The sequence below is a fragment of the Osmerus eperlanus genome, chromosome 11 (assembly GCF_963692335.1).
Source record: "Osmerus eperlanus chromosome 11, fOsmEpe2.1, whole genome shotgun sequence".
Taxonomy (NCBI): Eukaryota; Metazoa; Chordata; class Actinopteri; order Osmeriformes; family Osmeridae; genus Osmerus; species Osmerus eperlanus.
In genome coordinates this window covers 14,888,805-14,906,361 of record NC_085028.1, presented here as the reverse complement: position 1 = coordinate 14,906,361, position 17,557 = coordinate 14,888,805, and the positions used below count along the sequence as shown (strand labels likewise).

At 49.0% G+C, this 17,557-nt stretch overlaps 1 protein-coding gene across 3 annotated transcripts; it reads right to left on the bottom strand.

The window, feature by feature from the left end:
* Positions 1-49: 49 nt before the first annotated feature.
* On the bottom strand, positions 50-16,022 carry tfdp2 (transcription factor Dp-2). Of its 3 annotated transcripts, none has more exons than XM_062473407.1 (13): positions 15,864-16,022; positions 12,598-12,681; positions 12,177-12,243; positions 9,456-9,541; positions 8,068-8,189; positions 7,912-7,959; positions 7,510-7,542; positions 4,153-4,315; positions 3,418-3,561; positions 3,053-3,121; positions 2,468-2,619; positions 1,807-1,973; positions 50-1,447 (listed from the first exon to the last, which is right to left on the bottom strand). In XM_062473407.1, the coding sequence occupies exons 2-13, from the start codon at positions 12,607-12,609 to the stop codon at positions 1,257-1,259; spliced, it is 1,254 nt and encodes a 417-aa protein (XP_062329391.1). In that variant the 5' UTR covers positions 12,610-12,681; positions 15,864-16,022; the 3' UTR covers positions 50-1,256. The 3 variants fall into 3 exon arrangements, with proteins under 3 accessions (XP_062329391.1, XP_062329390.1, XP_062329392.1); XM_062473406.1 differs by having other exon boundaries at positions 52-1,447; positions 3,418-3,564; positions 15,864-16,018; XM_062473408.1 differs by lacking the exons at positions 12,177-12,243; positions 12,598-12,681; positions 15,864-16,022 and adding an exon at positions 11,410-11,654 and having other exon boundaries at positions 52-1,447; positions 3,418-3,564.
* Positions 16,023-17,557: the final 1,535 nt, after the last annotated feature.

The window sequence follows — 17,557 nt, the reverse complement described above, 5'->3', positions numbered from 1 at the left end:
TTGTAGCAAAATACGATTGGTTTTATTCTTAGGTCATTCAACAGATCTGAATGCCATACATTCAAGGGCAGTTTTATGCATATAGGCTTTAAATATAACAGATTCAATATAATAAATGTGACAAATGAAAGAACTGTAAAAGTGCTTCTCTTACTGAGGACAAATATTTCTGTAACCAAAATTATATGTTTATTTATGTATATTTACAGACAGTTATACCTGCTGAGCCCTCCACAGAGAGTACACATCTTCCTAGGTGGAATGTCCACTAAGGTCCTAAAGAGATCTGAGCTCAAAAGTAATTTAGACTAAACATACTTTGGGTCTCAGAGGGCATTGTTTAGCTTTGGGATCATGTTAAAAAGGCATCCAGAAGAGATAGACTAAGGGGTTCTCACACACACCAAAAAAAACAAAAAAACATTCCTTATCCTCCTTGTGACAATGCAGAATGCCTATCCGTGTTAAAGGTTGCTGGCAAATTTTTCAAACAGTTGCAGCATTAGCAAAGAAGTAAACTGTGAAATATGCAAAATATCATAAGTAACATTAAAAAATATTGTTTTACAAAATGTTTTTGTGTCAAAGAAGTCTATAAATCCCATTCCGTTGTGATCATCTAAACATATTTTAAATTAAGATTTTTTACTTTCATGGAAACTTAGAGTGGCATCAGCTGGCATCAATTTAGATAAACTTTGCCGTAAACGAAAAACATAAAGAAAAACACTAGCATACACCAACACATGTACTACTCGTATATGGTTTCACCTTTCAATGTCAGAGGGAAATAAATATGACATCTTCAATAATCCCAAGGACATTCTGTTCATGAGATAAAGCACTGAGTCTGTGATGTTTCAAGCTAAGAAACACCCACTGTAGCATGTTTAGATGCATAGGAACAACACAACTCTCAGCTCGTTTAGTAGAAAGCACCTACGAAAACATAGCACTCAAATCTTAACAGAATTTCTCTGAGAACTAGTCAGTAACTTCTTTTCACCCTGGGCAGAAAATGGTGCACAACCTTATTTTTTCGCTGCAGGGGTAATCACAGGAGCAGTATTTACAAAACAACTACAAGGAAGGTCATGGGAAAGAGATAAATGCTTCTAAAATATCTTATTATAGACCTGAATGGCAGCTTATTTTCTGTGTTATACCACATCCTCCACATTCTTCTTCTTGTGTTAGGAGAGGGAGTTTGGAGGCCGTGGAGAGACATGGAGGAGGGCATTACTATGGACTTTCCATCATTCTGGGGAGGAGGGCTCGTCCTCGTCGTCTTCCTCCTCCTCCTCCTCCTCCTCGTTGAAGAAGCTGGGGGTCTGACCACGGGGCTCTGAGGCGAAGGAGCGGACGGTGCTGCTGTGGCTCCTCCTGCCGTTCAGAGAGGAGGAGTCCAGGCTGCCTGTCACAGAGAGCTGGCTGCCCCTGGTCATGCCTGCAGGAGGGACGAGGAAGGCAGGTCAGAAGGGTTTCCCCAGGGAAGGAGGCTCCCCCACACACACTTCCACACTGCTCCCCCCCCCCCACACACACTTCCACACTGCTCCCCCCCCCCCCACACACACTTCCACACTGCCCCCCCCCCACACACACACTTCCACACTGCCCCCCCCCCCCACACACACTTCCACACTGCCCCCCCCCCCCACACACACTTCCACACTGCCCCCCCCCACACACACTTCCACACTGCCCCCCCCCCACACACACACACACTTCCACACTGCCCCCCCCCCCCCCACACACACACACGTGTAACCACAGTCCTCTCTACACATCGTGTCCCAGTCCTACCTGCGACGTAGGACTCCAAAGACTTTGGCACGAGAGATTTGGCCACTCTGAACCCCTCTGGCGTACACTTTCCACTCTCCAAACCCAGAGACATGCCCATGCGCTTCAGAATCTCGATGTCGTCATGGATCTCGAATGTGTTGTCAAAGTTGAAGAGGTATTCACACCTAGCAGAAGAAGAAAGGAGAGGGAGATGGCCTTTAAAAGAAATCTCACCTTGGCATTGGCCTAGCAGGGATTATGGGTGTGATTGCAGGTGCTGTGTCTGTCTGTTCCAGAGACTTATGAAATTGAACAATTTCTCAATGAAATTACGGTATTTTTTGGGGCTTTTAAAACAATTTTTTAAATAGCCTATATAACAGACTGGTTGGTCTATTTCTTTGCAGTTAGCTGCAAATGACAGTTTTAATCTGGGAAAACAAGGCCTTGATAACAGCCCGCTCAATTGAAAGAGATTAAAGCAATACGTTAAGCTGTTGAGGAAGCCTGCGTTTTGTGTTGATTTGTAAACTTTTCTCTGGGAGTAAAAGAATCGGTGAGGTTTTCAGTACAAAAGACCTCCCTAGCGCTTGGCTCAGAGACGGCCACTTGAGGCAGTGTGGTAGCGAGATCTCTGAAGCGTCTTTTGGACAGGCACTGAGGAGAGGGTGACACGTACTTGTCGCTGGAGATGGAGCAGTCTATGACTGTCCGGACGTCTGTGTTGAGGATGATGAAAGGCAGCTGAATGACAGACCCAGAAGGGGGCGGGGCTTGGCTGGCAGCTTCGCACGCTTTGTTCCTCTGAACCAGGTTTTTAAAGGCTATTTGCTGTTAGTAGCAACAGAGGGGGAAGGGGGGGGGGGGAGAAGAGAAATTGATTTAGCTTGACAAACACCAAACAGTGTCTTGTGTCAATTTACCCAGTACCAATCATTGATCCCAATCCTCGAATGGATACAACAGAAGCGGCTGATAAAAAAAATCCATTCCTTTGATTTCCTGCAGAGAATGCTGCCCTCTCACAAGCCCCTCCTCCAGCCTGTGGCCCAATGGGGGCCTGAGAGGTCATTCAGAGGGGAGAGGAGGGATTCTTTTCATATGCTAATCACATGCAAATGAGGATTGTATTTATAGACGACTGCCCATTTGGATTCCTTCATCTTCACAGATTGCTTTCAACATCAAGCGTTCGATCCATGTGACACCATCTCAGTTCAGTAAACACGCACGTGTCTAAATGTAGGCTGTGTGCGTTCAGTACCTGTAGTATGAGTTCCTCCAGCTGGACTTTCTTCTGACGGATTCTCTCCAAGCGTTTCTGTTTCTCCACCTGAGTGGAAAACACATTTCAATCCCACTGGGGTATTTTCATCTGCACAGTGTTAGAAGGCCAGAGTGTTCCGTCAAGGAAGCCCAGCTGCAGGCAGGCTGAACTACCAAGAGACCTCTCCTTGCCTGTCACCACCAATCCCAGTCTCTCTGCTGAAATGGGGTGTGTGTGCGAGAATGTGCCAGGCCTAGTGTTGTGCAGGGTGACATATGACAGACAGAACTAACAAGGTTAGTAGGTTTTCCCTGCGAGGCGACAGTGACAGTTCCCAGAGTGCTGCTCAGCGCCCAGCTCACCTCCAGGGTCTGGCACTCCTGGGCAGAGTTGGTGGGCAGGCCGATCCAGCGGATCTCCTTCTTCTCCTTGGAGATGATGTTCATGGCCATCAGCACGTTCAGGGCGTCGTAGACACGTCGGCGGATGTTCTTCTGGTCGTACACCTGCTGTGGGGGAGGGGGGGGCGGAGGACAGGGGCGTCACAGAGAGGACCGGGGAGGGTGGGGGCGTCACAGAGAGGACCGGGGAGGGTGGGGGCGTCACAGAGAGGACCGGGGAGGGTGGGGGCGTCACAGAGAGGACCGGGGAGGGTGGGGGCGTCACAGAGAGGACCGGGGAGGGTGGGGGCGTCACAGAGAGGACCGGGGAGGGTGGGGGCGTCAGAGAGGACCGGGGAGGGTGGGGGCGTCTGGGACCGTGGCCTCGTAGGCTGGACCGCTCCTCGGGTGTGCGCCCTCCAGAGCCCGGCTCATACTAAATCTTTTTTAATGACTTATGCTCTTGGCATTCCTCAGGAAGTAAAGCAGATTAAGGCCTTGGGTGAGGGTATTCTGAGTGGCCTGTCAGTAGTAATAATGGAAAGTATTCGCCAAGCACACACAGAAGTCAGAGGGAAGGGTTGCTTTGGAAAACAAACACACAGACTCGGTTTCAGGCATCAACGCCGGCCCCTTCCTGCTTCCTCCGAGGAGACCGTGAGAACCGGAGCTGAGCGTTACCACATCCTGACCGCAACTTCCGCACCGCAAACTCACCGAGTCGGTGGGCATCACGCTGCCGGCGCTGGTGAACTCGGCCACCAGCTCGTCTGCCACCTCGTTGTAGGACGTGGTTCCCTTCTTCTGCACCTTCTCGCACACCTTCATGGAGAAGTGCCTCAGGCCCTTGCCGTTCTTGTCTCCCTTCCTCATCCTCTTGCTGTGAGGAACACAAACATGCAGGGTCGTTCATCAAATAAAACACGTTCACCGCCCCGACCTATGAAACCACATCTTCTCGACGGCGCGACGACCCCAAAACGGAACAACCTCTTAGCTGCTGGTCATTTGAACAGAAGCCAATCACAACAGCACTTTCAACCCGCTCCTGAAATAGAACCCATCTGATGTTGCGCTGAAACCATGAGCTCTACCCAGGATGTAATACAGTCATTGGTCAAATCAGGCTTCTCGTATTTCTGGGGTAACAGACCATCTCTAGACCCCAATAACACACACACACACACACCCTCCCATGGATCTGCTGCATCTCCCCACTATGGGCTGTGTGTGATCTTTGGAGGGCTGTTCCGGGTGTTGCTGAAGCCCGGCGCAGAGATCAGCCTGCTGATGACGAGCACAGGGTGTGAGGCGCACAACGGCACGCTGCCCCGCTGCCACGCTGCCCCGCTGCCACGCTGCCACGCTGCCCCGCTGCCACGCTGCCCCGCTGCCACGCTGGGCCTCTGGCATTTGGGCAGCAGAGCACACATGTCACAAGGCTGCAGTCTAACTCGGGCCCCCTGTAGACCTACCCCAGAGACAGAGAGAGGGAGGGGGTGAGAGAGAAAGACAGAGAGAGAGGGGGGGGAGGGGAAAGAAAGGGGGAGGGAAGGGAGGAGAGGGGGGATGGGAGGGGCTCTCATATTTCATGACCCTAGTTAGCTCCACATGGCACAACCACCATCATTCATTATTTCACCGAATGGCACCCCGATGTGTCAGAGACAGCTGCGGTTCTTACAACCTGAGAAAAAGAGATTCTAGAAATCAGCCGGAAAAAAAGGGCACGTGAACGTGAAGAAATAAACCCGGCTGATGTTGAAGTGGACACTAGCCGCATGGTCGGGACTCAAACACAGGCTCATTCAGAGGCTCGCAGGCTTGGATGACCACAGGGAGGGACAAGAGGACACCAAAGGATTAGGCAGCATTGGAAAGATAATGAGGAGGATGTCAGAAGAGGAAGTGTTTCATACATGGGTCGCTTTTGTGTTCCGTTAGATTATGTAACCGTCATACGGCAATTTCGCAGTCCCAGAGCACACATATATACCGCGAGCGGTGACGTCTAATTGGCCGAACGGGCTGTGATGTAGGGAAAATGATGTCACACTGAGGGATGCAGGCAGAATGTATGTATGCATGAGGGCGTAAATGTGTGTGAGAACGAAAAAGGAGAGAAGAACAAGAGAGAGAGATGGAGAGAGAGGGAGGGGGCGAGAGAAAGAGAAATGGAGAGAGAGAGAGCGAGAGCGAGAAATGGAGAGAGAGGGAGCGAGAGAGAGAAATGGAGAGAGAAATGGAGAGAGGGAGCGAGAGAGAGAGAGAAATGGAGGGGGAGCGAGAGAGAGAAATGGAGAGAGAGAGTGAGAGAGAGAAATGGAGAGAGAGAGAAATGGAGAGAGCGAGAGGACTGAAGTGGACATGTACATGTAGGCCAGGCACACACGCGGACGGCAGAGTGAGGGTTGACTTGTCCATTCACAAACATCCCCCACCCTGGTAGCGAAGCATACGTGCCCCCCTCCAGTGCCGCTCAATAGGGCTCAGGCAGCCGAGTAGAGTAGAGGAGACAACTGCGGAGCTACTTGTTACATAACCCAAGCTGTGAGAAGCACACTAGGAGGAGGGGAGGGAGAAGGGGCTTGTGGGAAGGTGGGGGATGACGGTGGGGGTGGCAGCACACTGCATGGTGGAAGCTGAGGGGTTCGCAGTTGTCAGTGCACGTTAGTTCCGGGTCCTTAGCTTGAGAAATTTGGGAAGATTGGAGGAGAGTAGTGACACGAAAAAAAAGAAAAGAAATAAAAGGATATTTCATGAAGGAGAATGGGGGGGGGGGGCAGGGACACGGTGTGTGACGGCGCTGAGCCGGCACATGCGTGTTCACAATTACACGCGTGTGCATCTCATTCCCAAACACTCACACATGCTCACAAGCAATTCCCCAGGGCCACGGCACATTTACTTTCTGCCTAGCAACAGAGGTTCCTCCATCTAACCATCACCGTTTGTGTCTTGACAGTGTGTCTCCAGTGCCTGGGAATGGACTATATGACCTTTTACTGGAGCAGACACATCCGAAAGAGAGAGAGAGAGGGGGGGGGGGTTGATAGTGAGGAGCTGCTCTCACCTAGTGAGTGTGTGTGTGTGTGTGTGTGTCGCCAGAGAGAGATGAGTGACTAGACATGAGAAATGACCAGAGCAGAGTGGGAGATGGAGATTCCTGTGGACGCGCACATTGCAAGCTAGTGGAGCTTGAGGGGGGAGCAGGAGCGTTTAGTGAAAATACAGAAGAGAGTGTAGCCTGTGTTTGGGAAAAGAGAGAGGGAGAAATGGTGGAGGAGTGATGGAGAGGGAGAGAGCGAGAGAGAAAGAGAGGGATGTGTAGGGCAAAGAGGCTGAAAGTGAGTGTGGGAGGGGTTTGGGTGACTAAGTGTGGGTCGGTCTCATAATTCCTACTATGCTGTGAATTATTAACTCAGGAAAACGTGGGATGCAGGAAACAGGAAGTCTCTCAGGGTTTTAATATTTCAATGCTCGCGATACGTGGCACACCACAGAAACCCTAACCCCATCTCCACACACACACACACACAATCTGTCTACTTAGCCCCCTGTCAAATCGATGAGTTGTTCATTAACGTTACTAAAAATTGACCAGCTGTCCAACCTCATCATTAATAATCCTGGATCTCATTTCTTCCTGTTGTTGTTTCTTGGGAGAGACTGAAGGGAAGGACGGTGATGAATCTGACAGACAGAACCGTCACCGAGAAACAAACTGTGAACGGGGGAGGGGGGACTCTGTAGTAAAACAGGGCACAGAGGAGATAACAGAACAGAAACAAGAAGAAGAAGAGGTTAGGCGGCGAGACGAGAGAAGCAGAACGAGAAGGAGAACAGGAGAGAGAGACGGGGCGCTGTGCCCTGGTGAGTCAGCAGGGGTCTGATCTCTCAGGGCAGGATGTGTGCTTCTCTGCAGCCTCTGTTCCTCTGAGCAGCCCTGGCACGTTCCCCACACCGATATAGATGGAGACTGACTGACTCAGTCACACCCCCCTGCCAGACCGCCGATACGCCCCCCCCCACCCCCGTCAGGTAGGACGGCTGGAGTCAGGAAGTGAGAGTTACCTGGCTGAGGAGTCTCCTGAGAAGAGCCCGTCCCTGCAGAGGAGAAGGACACAGAGAGACGAGATTAGAGACACAGACAGAGACACACAGGGACATGGACAGAGAGGGATACGTCTCCAGATGATCTTTCAATCCTGGCAGTCCCTGCCAATTGTGACCATTCTCTCACTGCAGAGACCATTGTGGTGAGAGAATAAGTGCATGTCTCTGTGTCTCTCTCTCTGGCATTATTGGAAACATTTCTTCATATGTGACTGAATCACAAGGTCATAATACTGTTATATAGAACTAGACTTAGAAGCCTCAGCACTGTCATGCAATGACATGATTTGATCCCTAATCTCAACAGAAGAAGAATCAATATCTACATACGTCATCAGTTACATGAACCCATGAACTCACCGGTCTGAGAAATATGGGTCCAGGTACTCGTGTGTGCGTTTCTTGGCCCTGGGATTCAAAAGGAGACCAAGACGATCAATGCACGGTAAACTCAGAGGATGTAGAAATGAGCCCTCCTTGTGCGTGTGCGTGTGTGACGGGGCGAGGCGGGCTCACCCCGGGGTCCACTCGTTAGGGTCCTGCGGGCGTCCCGGGGCCACCATGCTGGGAGCGTGAGTGAACGGGCTGCTTATGATGATGCTACCTGCGTGCGGAACTCTCTGTGGCGTGCTGATGATCTGCAACACACACACCAGAGGGGAGAGCGACTGAGACGCTGCCCCACAGAGAGGAGGGCGGCCGGGCTACGGTGAGCGAGGGGCTGAGGGTGCACGGCCTGGGTGGTGGTGGGAAGGTGGTGGTGGTGGTGGGTGGGGAGGACACCCTCTGATATACGGAAGTCTGGGTTCAACCGGAGCCAGACCCAGGGAGATCTAAGACGGGGGTGGGGGTCAGCTGGATGCCAATAATACCAAGGGGCTATTCCTAGACCTCCTGAACCCACGAACCCAAAATGCAATTCTTCACAGGATTTTGCACCTGTGAAGCATTCGACATTCTGATGGAGGCGTGCGTGTGAGGAGCTCATCGGCGACATCTTCAAATCTTCATGTTTCCCACATCAAATAATGAGTCTCAGGCAGAACCAACGCTGTGGATCTTCCAATGGACAGCAGCAAACAGGAACACATTTCTTGCTTCCTCATTCTAGCCGTCCTTGGATTCACTCTCTCCTGCTCTTCTCTCCCCCTCCCCCAACGCCTGGATAGCCTTTCGAGCGTCCATTTCCATCTGTGCTGCGGGGGATCATGACCTCCGCTCAAGGACAGCTGCACCTGAGCCATCAATCACCGCGGCTGCGACAGGACGTGATGTCGGCCTGTAGCGCGCCCCCCCCCCCCCTCCCCCAACACAACTGAACCACTGCCGTGATTCCGGCTCCTCATAAATATTCATACGGCTCTCCAAGGAGTTGGCGTGGCAGGCAGAAACACGGCTCCACTCGCGCGCGTCCCAACGCACGTTACGAGGCCGGGGGAAGTGAGGACGGAGAGGCGGGGGAAGTGAGGACGGAGAGGCGGGGGGGGGGGGGAGGAGGTCAGGAAGGAAGCTCTGCTACCATCAATGAGAGGAGTGCAACTTTGAAGCACCAGAGTCACTTGCGACGCTAACGAGCCGGAGGCTGCTTAACGAGCCCCTCGTTGACGCCCAACGGCTAACGAGCTCATTAAGAGACAGCAGGCTTTTGTTCTCACTCAGCGAGAATGACGGTGGGATGCCCTTCCCCCATGGAACACAATGTGTGTGTCGGAAGTAGTTGCACATGCATGCGTACGTCCATGAACGTCAGAGGTGAATCTCCACTGAGCCGTTCCACAGCCTTGTCTCCTGTTGCCCCTGTGTGGTCAGTAGGTGGAACTGCAACTCGACGGCTGCCTAAACACCACTCAAGAGAGCTATCTGGCTGAGGGAAATTGTTAATGAAGTTATTATGAAATACTCACCATCTGGGACCCCACATTGGCGTTGACTGCTCCTAGAGTGATCTTAGTTGCCGGGCTGTAGTTTGTCTGAGTCACTAAGGATACTCCTGGGAAGGGGTAAAGAGAGAGAAACCATGATGTTGTTACCCAACAACTACCCTGTTTCATCTGTGCTCCACATGTCAACACTGCATACTCAACGGAGGAGGAACAAAAGCTTGCCTAGACATGGAGTGGCCGTTTGTAAGAAAAATGCAAATGACTTGGGGTTTGACGTATGTTAATACTCTTAAATGCCAAGGCCTCTCTCCCAACATCACAGCAGTAAGTGGCCCGCCAGCAAGATCGACCCCCAGCAGAATGACCCCCACACACACAGAAACCATCCTCCCCAGTTCAACACCAGGGCATGTTCTAGGCAGATCTGGACGAACCCCGTCCACGTCCTCCAACACAGTTCATCTGCTGTCAAACGTCCTAGCATTTAGCCTGAACTCCATCACAGAGAGAGTCTCTCATTGTTAACTGGAGCTGTATGTGTAGTGACCCCTGGACCCTGGCAGCAGTGAGGGGTTTGGGGGGGCGCAGGTTGGCCCTGTGCCGGCCACCACCAGGCCCAGCCTGGGAGAGAGAGGCCCGGGCGAACCAGTACACCCTGTGTGTGTGTGTGTAGACTGAGGGCTGGTCTTCTCTGGAATGCAGCCGTCGCTTTAAGGAGCAACAATGAAGGCTGCTTCATTAGAATACAGCTGAACTGCTGCACTCAGCCTTCATTTCCATTATGACTCAAACACACCAGCACACAGAGAAACATGCACGCACACACACACACACACACACACACACACACACACACACACACACACACACACACACACACACACACACACACACACACACACACACACACACACACACACACACACACACACACACACACACACACACACACACACACACACACACACACACACACACACACACAGGTTGTTAATTGTGATCTATTTACAAAGGGAGAAATGCATGTCAGGGAGAGGGGTTTCGATGAAAAGTAAGATCATCGTCCATTCCCAAATCAAGTTCCTCTCGGAAAAACCTGAAAACTAACCTGAAACCCGAGACCAGGTTGGACATTTAAACCTAACACAGGAACAGAAGAGAAAAAAAAACTGCAACACGGCTCTAGGACAACCACTCTGCTGATGTCCTTAAAGCAACAAAAAAAGTGCACTCTTTTTTTTCTTCCTAATCAAGAATCCCACAAGAGTAGACATGTTTGTCATCAATAACATTGACAGAAAGAGCTGGATTGATCCCATACTTTGACTGTTCTGCCAAGTGCAGCTCATGCAGCGGCAAAACAAGTGTGAACAGTAATGTAGTCCCCTGCAGCTCTTGGAAACCACCCTGCTTCAGCATGAAGCCTGAAACAGCTCCAAACCACAACACACTGCGCTGGGCTCCACCATGACTAGCAAAAGCAGTTAAAGACAGTGGTTAACAACACAAGCCGTTCAACACAGAAGCAGTTTTTAGTGTGACTTTTTCCTGAGGAGAAAAAGACACCTACGGGTAGAACTAGCCAACAGAACAACGTTCCCCGAGTATCAACGCAACAGCCAATCCCGGGAAAGATTTCACAAAACTTCACAGCAGGAGCAGCAGCAGCTTGTATTTACCTGTCTCTCTATGGAGAGGCACCAGCACAACCTCCATGGTTCTTTCTCCCTCTCTGCCCCAGACCCAGTCCCACAGTGAGAAGACTTACTCTACCCCTCCCCCCACAGGCATGCACAACCGTGAACAACTTCCAGTAGGGCTGGAGGTGGTGGTGGGTGGGGTGGGGGGGGGCTCTCCCTCTCTACTGCCCTGCCTCCCCTTCTCTCCCCCTGTTCCCAACGTGCCAGCTAATCCCCAGACGCACACAGCAAATCCCGTCGAGATGCAGAGAGAAGGAAAAGGAGCGTTGGTTTACCTGAAGTGCAGAGCACATGTCTCTCAGCTCGTGCTGCCAGGGATCCAGAGCCCTCCTCACACATGCTCCCCTCTCGATGCCTCTTTTGTTACCATTCAATGGAAACTTGAGAGACCTAGCCAGGCGTTGCCGCACGAGCTCAGAGTCCACCCACCTGAACTCAGGCGGGTGCTTGGGACCACGAGGCCTCGATTCACACCGACTGCACGCTGCTCGTCCATCAGCGGCCACCCACGACCCTGAGCAGCCACACGGACGCCGCTCTCTAACCCTTCTGCATGGCTGGGAGGCTGACATCCTGGGCTAATGGGTAATCCTTTACTTTGGTCTGTCTGATCTGGGAGAGCAGCAGCTTCCCTGTGAAGCTGAGAGGGGGTAGTGCACTGGGCACGTCAGAGCCTGCTGCTCAGCCAGCAGAGTCTAGGACTGCTCATCAACAGCTAGGGTAACCCCAGATAACATCATGCCCTAATAGTAGGGGGCGCGATGGTGAAATCATCCACAGCTGAAGTTATCAAACAACATGAATGAATGGCATTTTGCAAAATGCCACACAGGGTAATCGGAGACTCCTAGAATCAAGTTTTTCAAATTGGGAGTCATTTTCCAACCAAAAACTATACCCACGTTTAGGCTAGATATTAGATGTAACTTTATTGATCTGTTACAGCAGTGTTAACCAAGCCTCAACAGCCCCACAGGCATGTGTGCTAGGCCTATGTACTCTTACATAACTGGCAGATGCGCTTATGAACATGGGTTCTTACCTTTAGGGAGGTTTTGGTTATTGCTCAGGAATGCCTTCAGGTCTCCACAGATTGTGGCAGCTTCCACCTGGGAAACAGGGAGCCAGAGACGCTAGTGACACGATACACTGGTCATGGGAGCTACCCTGGCTAGAAAACACTGGGAAGGATTATCACAAATCCTGCACTCATTTTACTAAAAATACAAACATTCTGCACATTGTCTGGAAAACTAACATAAGCCTTAACTAATATATTGAGTAATACAGACCATGATATACTGTATATGATCTAAACTATACATAACTGACTGTAATTTATGCTTATGCAGTACAGTGTTGGGCCTACAATTCACCGGTGTATTAGAGCTTGGCTTTTATGAACTACTGGTGACCATCAAAAGGCATACAGTACGACACAGTAATGAAGGTAGTCCACTTACACTGTTGGCCATCGTGTTGCAGCTAACGCACAGCTCCTCTTGCCAAACAGCAGTCCTTCCGATGTCTCAGGCCACACACAGTTCCTGTGAACACAAACCCAGGAGACGGACGCTGAACAACAGCCTGTGGCTACGCAGCTCCAGGCCGGCTCAGAGAGGCTGAGGGGCAGGCAGGCCAGTAGAAAGCATCACTGGCCAGAGAAAGACATGAAGGAGGATAGAGCCTTGGGCAGAGGGGGGGAGGGAGGCATCCCCCTGCTCCCTCTCCAGCTTCTCACAACTCAAACCACCCTTGCCCAGGGTAATGGTAGCCCCTTCTCCTGTCTATCCAGAACTAACCGCCTACTCAGTCAAAATACCTCGAAAATTGTAAATGAACATGACATAAGATGCTTATTTAATTTGGGGGTCTAGATGTTAAGGTCACAGGTGTGTATGGTCTAGGGACAGCCTTTCATGTCCCTAATGACACTTCAGTATCATTGGCACACACTGACACACTGGCATCATTGGCCCAGAGTTACAGGATCATTATGATGCAGGATGCGCACGCCAGGAGTTGTCGTCACAACTCTGTTAAATGCCTTCTGAGCGTGCGAATGCAGGCCTTTGTCGCCACCGCGACAAGGACCCCAGGAAGGCCATAAAGTGGACAGCTGGCGAGCCTAGCTCGGCCAGAGAGAGAGGGAGCCTCCACTCAATGGATCAATAGCAGAGAAAAGGGCGGTGCCGCCCACGTTCAAACCCACAATAGCCCCCCCCGTGGCCCCCAGGCTGCACTCCACATAATGGGCTTTTGTCCAACATGGAAAGAGCCCATGGAGGGAGAAGAGGAGGTTCAGAGTAGCTGGAGGTCTTTCTCTTTTTCCATCATGGCTCCTTCTCCGATTAGATGGAAACAAAATAAAGAAGCCCACATTAGATCATGTGGGACTCTTAATCAATCAAAGCACAGTAGTCAATGTAGCCCAATACCTCCTATTTAATATAGCCAATCGGGGAACAAATTGTGGAATGGTTGAGATCCTCAAAATCTAACAGTTATGTCTGTATTGTCCTGTAAAACGTACGCTATCCTTTTCTTGTAATCAAAGTTGGACAGTTTATTCAAATAATTATTGTCAGTCTAAAAATACTATCTGGTATCTCAGAGATTGAGTGCCCACTCAGCATTAATACACAATGGCAGGCATCTTCCATTTAAATGCCTTGTAACAAGCCCCACCCCCAACAGCCTTAAGCTCAAGAATGAAGGCCACTGACCTGGAATCTGTGGATCCGGACAAGCATCATCCTGACACAGCAACCACTGAGAACAATGCTAGTGTTGGGGGGTGGGTGGACTGAACTGACTAAACTGACTAGAAGATGAGGTGTACGTGACACTCTAAACAGTGACCCCCTCTGTGACACTCTAAACAGTGACCTCCTCCATCTGTCACCGAGCCCATTATCCACCCCAGCCCCCTTTGAGCAACAAGTTCACCCTGTTCTTCTACAAATGTTATTAATATTGCGCACCAAGGGCTGTGATGAGTCTAATTCACACAATATGCAATTCATCTCTTAACCATATCATAAATAAAACAATTCACATCTCATATTATATGACACAAATGGGCAACATATGCATGTATGCACCATTTAGCTTGTAAGCGGGTCGTAGGAAGGGTGACTGATTCCTTAGATCTGTGGGCTTGCCCACTTTAGGGGTTTACAGGTGGCTGTGTTGAATCATCTAACGGTGTCAAACCAACTTTGCAAGACTCGTGCTCTCCGAACACTGCTAATGTCCCCAGGGATATGCCAGTGACTTTGGAAACAGACGGTGCCCAAGACAGCTGGTAAAACTGGCGCGCAAAAAAAAACCTCACACACATGCTGCCACTGACAGCCCCCACCATCACCCATTCTCAAGAGATACATAATCTCATAAAGCACAATGAGTGATTGAATCACCATGGGGATTTTAAAGAGAGGCTCCCTTTCCAGAAAACATACAGCACACTGTGGGGAACACTTGTTCACTGACGCTATAGTACACAGCTTCAACGTAACTGTACAGCCTGAATACCAGGGAGACACCTGTGCCACATTTTATGACCTTATGTGCAAGGGTCTCCTCTTTCCCCTTCCCTCCACTGTTAGGGGATTATGTCCACGCTCCTTATGCAGAAACAGCAGATGTCGCACTGAGATCTGACAGCTTGTCCTCAATCTGAGTGGCACAGTAAACCAGCACAACATACCCGGGGTTTGTTCTCTATAGCAGACCATTCCACATAAACGAACGTAGTTGTGTGAACTACCTTATGTGTCATTTTTAGTATTATCTCTTCCGGTGGGGCCCGGGTTACTAAGGCTCACGTTCAATTTTGTTAGAGCTAATTCTTTGGTGTCAAAATGGGACGCCTAGTGCCTAACAGATTGCAGAAAATAATCGGTGTGGGTGGCTATACACAGGTAAAAATCTTTCGACCTTGGCTAGGTTGCATTACCTCATAAGCGGTTGTATTTTTAAAGAGACACGTTTGCAACAAGCAGCTTGAAAAAACAATGGCAAACAATGAATTGAATGATAATTACGTGGAATGTTTGCGGGATAGTCATAATATAGCACGTCTAACTTGTTAATCAGCCAGCCATGTTAGCTAGCTAAATTTCTGTAATTTAGCTTCAGTACAGTAGTGCTAGGACACTAGTAACTTCAGCTACTGTAGAATACGTAGCCAGTAGCCTTAGCAAGCTAAAAAGTGCTGTCCCAATTAGCCGAGAGCTTGCTACAAATTGGTAGACTGGTATGTTGCCCTGAAATATAAAGCCAGTAACCTTCATTTACCTAAACTGGACATCGTTTTTGACTAAACCAGTTTATATACACCACACATTCGTCAGTTAATCTAGCTTAGTAGCTAGGCTAGTTGCAAGCTACGCCGTCGGCGATGTCAATTAAAATGTCCAACTAGCCACAATATAACCGAACCGCATTCCCATGTGGAATAGTAGCTCTAAGTATTTTATAATTTATGAAATAAATGCGCAATCTACGAAATAAAGCGTTTTTGTTTTTGGCTTACTTGCTAGTCAACCTAGCCAGGTCGTATGTCAGTCCCAGCAGTCCATTGAACAGTCTGCACTTGTCTAACCTAGAATAGATGTACAGTATAGCTAGCTAGCTTTCTAGACACCTTCTGACACACCGTTTCTGGTAGAAAAGAGATAAACAATACTAGTGTAAATGTGGGGGGAAAAACATGTTAAATTACCTTAGCCTGGTATCCGTGCATTTACTGATGAAGTCCCGTAAGATACCGTAAACAAAAAGATGACGGGAAAGTCACTTTCTTTACTTTCTGTCAACGAAGCAGACCGTTCTCTGTCTCTTCCGCCACTTCCTGAGAGAGCAAGAGTCCGCACACAAGCTTGGCGGTGAATGCCAACTGCCGCCACTGATTGGTTGCAAACGCTGGTGATGCGCATTGCTATAAGAAAGCAGATTGGATGTTCCGATGTAAACAGCAAAGGCACGAGGCCTCGATCAAAATTGTTCAAGTAATTTTAAAATTAAATTATTCCACGTTCAAGAAACTTTCAACATGTTAATCATAATACATATGTACTATGATCATTTACACAGTAAAGTCATTTCCAAATAAACATAAATCTAGGCCACACAATTACCGCTCACAGAGAACCACAGTACGTACATATTTTTTGTCTGATAAGAAAAAAGGAAGGAAAGAAACGGTTCATCGAATAAACATACCCTGGTGAAGGTCTATGCACACCTGCGCTCGCACCTGCAAATACATCACGGTCGTTTCGAGGGCAGAACATTCCCGCCTATACTGAGAGGGTGGATCGGTTAGACACATCCTTATAACCCGGTTGATGTGTTGACAAAATGTTCTACATTTTATATTTTCTACATTTTATATTCAAAACTCTTATATCTACAGTTTACAGTAAGCATCTTGCTGCCATAGTAAATTCATTGTGTGTACAAACTTACTTGGCGAATAAAGATGATTCTGATTCTGATCATTTCGTGATTTTATCCTCCGTCGACTAAGTGTCGAATCGATTAACCAAGGAAATATGACCACTAGATGGCGACTAACCCGTACATGAAGCACATCCACAAAACTGTAGTTGATGAGCCGCCCACTTGGGGGCATACTCACGTCAATCCTTTAGCTCTTCTTACAGTAGGCCTACTAATACAAAATAAGGAAATATGAACCGATGTAAGTGTATGCTATTCGAACCCATGTTTATTTGGTTCCTCAAGACTGTAATTCGAAACACGCGCGCACACACACCACGCATCCTGTAACTATTAATCAGTGTGTATGTCACCCAGTTTTGTGATAGAGCTAATGTGATCAATTTCTTTATTTCATTGGCTGTTCGTGGGAGTTGAGTGCAAGTATAATTTACAGATGGACTGTAGTGAATTTTCAGGAGCAATCAATACATCCAGTTGTGTAGTTGCTGAGACGATTTGGGACATAAAAGTGCATGGTAGTCACTGTGCACAATGTTATTTATATGATCACAACCATTCTACTTTATAGCTGGCTATGATATGAATTTATCAAGCAGAGGCACAATTCAGTACCTTTTAATTACACTGCAGAATTGTTACATAAATGCATTTTTCCACGCTTGCTTCAACTATGCTCCTTTTCTTTTTGTTCCACTTTCACACAGGCATGACAACAGAATCTTTGCTCTAGGCAGATCTCACTGATTACACCACCGAAACGTACTCGTGTAGCCTGTCTACCATCAAGCCTGCCAGTCTCTCTCCAAGGCTGAAGACCAAGAATTGACAATGCACTCTCAACAACAGTCTATCTTGTTGAAAAATATTTATTTTTTTAAGAACAGGCAGATGTCCTCTATCAACTCTTCATTGAAGCATCTAATGGCCATAGGCAGGTTAAATATGTAATCA